The following is a 7,229-nucleotide window of genomic DNA, read 5'->3' on the forward strand; positions in this document are numbered from 1 at the left end:
AGGCCTCAGACCTATGCAATATGAGCAATATGCATTATGGTAACCGTGAGAAAACATTACTTAATTAGGAACGAAAATTCGATATTACTTTTCAATTTATTTGAAGACATATACACTATGACAAGAAAATAAGCACATATTTAGAGCATCAAGAAAGACAACCAAGACAATGACAAGTGTAGTAAACATGTATATCACTGTAAAACTCAAGAAATAGTTTGTAATACAAGGAAATACAGTCAGAATCTGTAGAAACAAAAAGATAGAAAAAGCTAGTCAATACAAATAACTTTCCCCCACATATCATGAAGAGATCTTTGCTGCCCTATCTTGGTCTTGTGGCAGCATTGAAGACATTGTAAGCTATGAAATGTCAATCAGAAACATTCTTTTTGTATTGAAGTATGTCAGTAAGGCTTCTGGGTACAAAAATCACAACAGTAAGCAGTCTAATTTCCCAAAATGCTCAGAATTTTGCATAATTTTCTCACAAATCTTGATGCAATATGCAATAGACTATTTTTGTGCATAATTCCCTTATCCCGAGCTGGGATTAGGCAGAAAGCTATGCAATATTCAATTTATGCATTATAATGTGATGCAATAAGGTATTTTCAACTGTAATTGTTCAATAATATCAATATAGTAATACTACCTCTATATCCACAGCTAAAGTAAGAATACCTTATCATATCCATAATCATTATATTGCTGTACAACATTGAGCACCCGTGACAAGAAATACGTGCGCATTCCCCCGGACCCATCGTGTGCTCTTCACCAGCTCTTCTAACTTTCTGTTGGTGAGACATAACTCATACGAGACGTTTCTGCTCGGTCAGTTGATGATTCTTGAATTTTCCTTTCACTTCACATCGATCTCATGCGCAAGACGTAGTGACACGTATCCACCGTTGACGCCCGGGAAAAATATTTCTTGATTACTGTCCGCCCTTCCGCCGCAGTCCATTGCAAGGAAGTCTTCAGAAGCTTTCTCTTCCTCTATGAGCATCAATTCCCTCCCCGTGGAGACACTCGGTGACATTTTCCATGAGTGTGTACAGAACAGGGTGCCCAGATGGGCAAAAACTAGGGCACTAGTACTGGTCAGGATATCGAGCGTTTGTCAGCGATGGCGCGAAGTATCTCTCTCGCACGGAATTCTCTGGACCTACCTTGACTATACCTTCCACGGGTCGCTTCGCAAACAGCTAGTTGAGATAATCGATGCATGGCTTCACAGATCTAACGGGGCGCCACTTAATTTCTCGTTCAGGTGCGAGCTGAATAACGCGTCTCCGAAGGACCATGAAGCGGCTGAGCGTATCGTCTTGATGTTGATTTCTCACCAGTGGCATTGGGGGAAAGTTAGATTTATCTGGCAATTCAGGACATCGCCCAGCTTTCCCGTCATTAGGCTGACAAATATGCCCAAATTGACGTCGCTTGACTTGTACGTCTATCTTGACAATAACTTGTACAGAGACGGAAGTATCGATCTCTCGCGTTCTCCGAGACTGGAGTATCTACATCTCAACTATCCGTTTCCTCTAAACGCTGGAAACAAGCCAATGCACTTACCAGCAGTGGACACGATTGATCTCGACTATTCGTCGATATCACCCACTGTACCACACTTTCTGGATGTTCTTGAGGCGACTCCGAATTTGAGGATCTTTCTGGCTTCCTCCTGCACAGCCGATGAATCATCAGATTACGAGGGTCGTCCTATCGTCTCGCATAATCTCCGAACCCTTGCAGTACGAAATGGTAATGCTTCGCTAGTACTTAAAAAATTGGACCTTCCTGCTCTGGAAGTTTTTATCTGCAGAGATGGCAAAGTCGACAATGCAGGCAATAATCTCTCATCATTTGTCGAACGCTCCTTGCCACCTTTAATCCATTTGAGGATTGGTGGCAACTGTGCAAACGAAGCCACGGTCACGCAAATTCTTCCACTTCTGCCCCTCCTTCAGGTGCTCGATATGGACCCCTGTACCGTTTCAGCACGACTCTTTCGACTTCTTTGTGTGCCGGGTGATGCTGGCAGACGCAGTCGTGCTCATGATATGCACAACCATATCGTATGTCCCGACCTGAGAGATTTCTACTTCTTCAACTATTCTGTCGTTGGAGAAGTACGTGAATGTGCCAATGCATTTTGCGAAATGCTAGAGTCACGCTGGGACGCTTTAAAGATGTGGGATGGGTTGGTCGGGCTCGGTAAACTTGAATACCCAATATCTGCAGTTGATTGCAGGAGAGTGCATTCTCTGTTCCGAGACGCGAAGAGCTCTGGTACCAGAAGTGCGTGGAATCCGGGTAGTCATCTAAATTTGGGATACTTGTAAATCATAGTAGTGTCCTCTTTTTCTCTCACATATTAGTTGAAGACACATAGCTTTAAGTAGCTGTGTGCTTGTCCAGATGAAGATAATTATACTGTGGTTGAAAGTTTTAAATCATTCACCTTTAGGTGTAATCGACCAAGTGAACTGATGTCATGCGCATTGTATTCTATTTTTTGCACCCTTACACTAAAACTTGCGTATTTACTGTATTTAACAAATATTTCAGTCCCACGTTCTCCTAGTCATTGCTGATCCTTCAGCTGACATTGCAGTGGTCATGCCGCCGCATATAAAGCACAGATGTCGGTTATAATCGAGCGCACAAAGCAGACGTTACTTCAGAACTGACTTGAGATATAACAATGGTGTGCGAGGGACTTCGGGTGTGCAATCCTTTTATGCAACACCCTTCAAAGTTCTTTACGTTGTATTTGTCCCCAATCCAATCCTTCGCCCTTTGCCCTCGCCCCGTCCTGGATACCTTGAACAGAAGTACGGCTACCTAACTACTGTGGCTACAATACGCTGCTACTACGAGTGCGAATGCATTACAGTTGAAGTGGGAACAGGCTCCCTGCGCAAATTGAGTGACCTTGCGAGGAATGAAATGAAATGAGAGTGAAAAATACGGAGAAAGAAGAACTGGTACAGTCGACTATATACGATACGGTAAGAAGAAAAACATGAGATGAAAGTGTTTTGAGCCTCCTGAGTTCAGGAAAAATGGTGATATTGATGTTGATATGTGTTGGTAGGTAGACGCTGTCGCCGTACATTACAAAGCGACCGGCGAAGATCCCTCTGTTCAGTGTTCAAGCCGCAGCTTCTACAGTCGCACCTGCACCCTCGCTCTCCTTCTGCTCAGACTGCTCTTTGTCCGTGGCAGTCGTCGCAGATTTGTTGAACACAACAGACCGATGTGGACTTGGGCCACCAATCGAACCTGTTTCAGGTGTCGGGACAGTAACCGTCGGCGCGTTCTCTGCCAACCCACGGTGGAACGTCCCCGGAAGCACGCGTCCCGGTGGATGTTGGAATGGACACGTTGCGCGAGTGCAACCGGCACCGAATCGACATTGCGTCGTCGCTGCATGCGAAGAAGTTGATTTGGGTATGAAAGGATGTGAGAAGGGACATTGGCCAGAAGCAACTTTCGTGCAGTTTGCACCGTATCGGCAGGGAGGTTTAGGTGGGCTTGGAGCGGCGGCTTCGACTTTTGGTTTCGGTTTGATTGGTACTATACATTGTGAATAAGTACAATGGCAACTAATATCTCATTAATCAAAGAAACGGCTTACCAGAGGTGACGCCTTTAGCAGCTGGGCTAACGTGCGCCTTAATACAATCTTTATCGTTACATTCGATGCCCGCTTCGCAGGGATCATTACTTAGAACGACCCCACTTTCAGGCGTGGCAACCGGACTTGCGTGCGAATATCGACATAGCGCATTCGTGCATTTAAGTCCGAATTTGCATAGTGAAGGAGACTGAGGGCGCTCGGGAGGGGTGAATTGTTTCAAGCCCGAAGACGCAGCTTCCACTGACGCGGTAGCTTGCTGTGGAGTGGGGGCCTGAATTGCAGGCGCTGGGGATGGCGACGCTTGGTTCTGGCTTTTGCTGGCATCTGTAAGGCGCGGTGCTACCCATTGGGCTTTCAATTGTCCATGTCCTCCGCCACGGCCGGCAGGCGGCCCACCTCGTCTGTGTTGGAACTGCTGTTGGTTCTGTTGCTGCCCGTCCGGGAGTGGCGTGTTCGGGAAACCGTTTGGTCCATTTGATTGACCTTGGTTGTTATTAAGCAAACTTATGCTGCTCGCCATCTGTGCCATGAGTGCCATTTGGTTCATCATAATCTCCTGGAACGCCATAGGGTTCATCATGCCACCACCCATTCCAGCCGCAGCCGCAGCCGCTGCCATATCGTTGCCTGGCATCATCATTCCACCCATTCCGTTATTAAACCCTCCATTCATTCCATTCATCGCTCCTTGAAGCGTTACGGCTTCAATTCGAGCTTGGATTTCGTCCCGCCCATAACGAGGCCCGCCCTGTGCCCGTCCTCCCATGCGATCTAGAAGAGTTCGTTGTTGATTCCCTTCCCGACTATGCATCGCTCGAGGACCGGTTGGTAGGTCCAACTTCCGGTTTTTGTTCGCGTGACCTCCTACAGGAGACGGAGAACGAGCAGATGCTGGTCGTTTCTGCCCAGCGGACGGTCCAGATGGAAGTGCTTGGCTGAGGGCATGATTGTACAACGGCGTGGCGCCAGTGCGTGGACCGGTCGGAGTACGACGCGCAGATTCGGGAGATGAGGTACGCCCTTCCGGCTTGCTGGGTGCCGCAGGAGGCGCAGCGGGCTCTGATACGGGTTGAGATTTCCTCGCTGCTTCTTCAAAAAGCCAGACAGTAAAGTCCGGGTCTAAAGTTGTGTTGCTTCAGTGATACGTCTACAATACGGAAAATTAAGACGACACACCATATTCACTGGCTCCAATTACTGAAATTTTTGTCAGAAAAGGAAGAGAAAGGCAACACAGGATACGTACGTTCCTCAAGTTCCGCATTGATTTGCTCTGAAGTCATAATTGTCAGGATGCGATTATGCGAATAAACTCCTGAATACACATACCCGCTGTCTTGTTGTTGACAAGCATGATTGTGATAAATTCCGCCATTACCTTGTCTGAAGCAAATTCAGCTATAAGTGCAAAATAAAACGACAGGGCGGGCATGTACGAACCTGGCTCTGGAGTAAACCCTCTTTTCTCCAGTTCCTCCATAATGGAGGCCTTTGAAACCAATTAGTACCCTAAAGCATAGTGAAACATAGAGAGAAAGGTGTACCTCCAATGCCTCTACGGGCTCTGTGCCGATGGTGAGGTCGAACGCCATGATGATTGTGGTGAATGTGGTCGAGGACGGCGGCAGAGGACAAGGCTGATTGTCACCAACACCATTCTTTCTCACGGATAAAGCGTGAGTCACGTGTATATACTGCTTGGTAATGCATCTTACATTTACAGTTTACCTAATCTTACTGTTAAGTCTGAAGAGTCAGTGAAGACTCTTGATTCTCCAAGTGTAACCATCGGCACTGACTCGACGATGAACATTTCATTCTTTATGTATCATCTCTACTATTGATAAGTTCGCTAGGAAAACTGTTTATTCTGCATGCCGTTACATGCCGTAATCTAGCGAATGTAGGAGGATCAAGGAATGACTCGTATAGACCACATGATAAATATTATCGATACAGCTGGGCTGGTTTCTCGTAAATCTCCACTCCCGCCTAGAAATGTCAGCCTATGGAGTGATTGTAAAGGAGCATTGCGCTATTCAACTGCACTCCACCGCTTGGAAAGTCAGGAGCAAGGATGTTGACGCAGAGTCACGAGCCATCGTTATGTTCCACTTGACACTTTCCAACGCACCTTCCGAGCTAGTGGCATACATGCACGAGGATTTTGCAGATGAGCTCGAGCGTGGCGATAAGTATCCCCAGGAGCCAGAAACTGGAGCACGACTTGGCCGTGAAGCGTTTGAGGCGTACTTCTTTGCTGCGGACGTTCTAGTCGGCATACGTGCTAATTACGAACGACTTAATCAACTAAATATAGACACAAATATTTTGAAAGAGGGATATGGTGTAGAGGTGCAGGAAGCTATCACACCTGAAGTTCTGAAGGGAAGCAGGACATGGAAGGACTGTGTTGCTGGATTCTACTATGTATGTCGACCTTGCTCCTTTCTCGGAGTAATTTATCTAATTCATATCCATAGGTAAAACCAAACTATCCTGGTCGATCCTCACATGTAAGCCGCCTGTTTAATCTGGCCTTTGAAGCTTAGTCCTATTCTCCTTACAGATCTGTAATGCGGGTTTCGTCGTTCCATTCTCTTCTCGCGGGCAGGGATTTGCGAGCGTTCTCGCTCGCTCGTACTTACACTACGCGCCGCGTCTCGGATACCAAGCGAGCGTTTTCAATCTCGTTTATGTAAATAACTCCGCAAACATTCAGTAAGTGATTTCTCCGCATGTAAGACGTTCCTATTATATTACAACTCTCAATTTATTTCACGTGATTCTTTATTACTTTAGTTTAAAGGAGAATTTGGGATTCGAGAAGGCTGGCCGTATCCCTCATGCAGGAAGGTTGAAACGCAAAGATGAACAAGGCGAAGAATATGTGGATGCTTGGGTGTTCTACAAGAGCTTCGATACCGACGTTAGAAACTAGAGTTTAGACAGCCGCCAAACGCTTCTCTTCATCTTACTATATATGCAGGTGAAAGTGAACAACTCGATAGGACCTGTCACTTTCGACATACAACTACAAATACTGGGCATTGCCAGGAGAAATCAGATACTGGAAACCACATCACTAGGAACTACAACAGCGATCGGTTGATAAGTGTGACATGGCTTCATTCCGATACCTGTATAAGAATTTCTACAAAGGCCTCCGATAAGATATAACGGTGCTTGGGGGAACGAACAAGAATCAAGATACGTATACTACGTACCTCATCATCTAGATATGGTCAATACTAATTTATATGATCCGCCCGAGGAAAGAGCATTTCTGAGGCGACTGCGTTATCAGGCTCTAGACCACGCACTCGGATAGTATGCTTGATAAAGGAGTTCCCAATATAATGGGCTTCCGCGCTTTGTTTGTGCTACAAATAAGTCATACATACTATTGTGACGTTTTCCGAGGTCGTCTGGATGGAATGGCGCAAAAGGGGTGATTATCTGCTGTAAACAGACGACGTCCTTATCATAGTATATTCGAGTGAACAATGGAATGGCCTGGACCTAAGAGGTGGAGAAACAGATATCTTCCCATTGTGGTACTAGGTAGTCATGTGAT

General features: G+C 46.1%; 3 protein-coding genes across 3 annotated transcripts; 2 read left to right on the forward strand and 1 right to left on the reverse strand.

Annotated features, from left to right (window-relative positions):
- Positions 1 to 1,004: 1,004 nt before the first annotated feature.
- Positions 1,005 to 2,351, forward strand: FOMMEDRAFT_150734 (uncharacterized protein; the record flags this gene model as incomplete). The annotated part of the gene is made up of 1 exon (XM_007261952.1): positions 1,005 to 2,351. One exon carries the CDS (start codon positions 1,005 to 1,007, stop codon positions 2,349 to 2,351), a length of 1,347 nt encoding a protein of 448 aa, XP_007262014.1.
- A 336-nt stretch (positions 2,352 to 2,687) lies between these two features.
- Positions 2,688 to 5,268, reverse strand: FOMMEDRAFT_138089 (uncharacterized protein). Its single transcript, XM_007261953.1, has 7 exons — positions 5,197 to 5,268; positions 5,093 to 5,141; positions 4,982 to 5,035; positions 4,899 to 4,925; positions 4,829 to 4,849; positions 3,650 to 4,771; positions 2,688 to 3,588 (listed from the first exon to the last, which is right to left on the reverse strand). The coding sequence occupies exons 1-7, from the start codon at positions 5,242 to 5,244 to the stop codon at positions 3,164 to 3,166; spliced, it is 1,746 nt and encodes a 581-aa protein (XP_007262015.1). The 5' UTR covers positions 5,245 to 5,268; the 3' UTR covers positions 2,688 to 3,163.
- A 382-nt stretch (positions 5,269 to 5,650) lies between these two features.
- FOMMEDRAFT_73495 (uncharacterized protein) lies at positions 5,651 to 6,593 on the forward strand (the record flags this gene model as incomplete). Its single annotated transcript, XM_007261954.1, has 5 exons — positions 5,651 to 5,936; positions 5,973 to 6,082; positions 6,136 to 6,168; positions 6,222 to 6,373; positions 6,455 to 6,593. 5 exons carry the CDS (start codon positions 5,651 to 5,653, stop codon positions 6,591 to 6,593), a joined length of 720 nt encoding a protein of 239 aa, XP_007262016.1.
- Positions 6,594 to 7,229: the final 636 nt, after the last annotated feature.

This window comes from Fomitiporia mediterranea (genome assembly GCF_000271605.1).
Source record: "Fomitiporia mediterranea MF3/22 unplaced genomic scaffold FOMMEscaffold_1, whole genome shotgun sequence".
Lineage (NCBI taxonomy): Eukaryota > Fungi > Basidiomycota > Agaricomycetes > Hymenochaetales > Hymenochaetaceae > Fomitiporia > Fomitiporia mediterranea.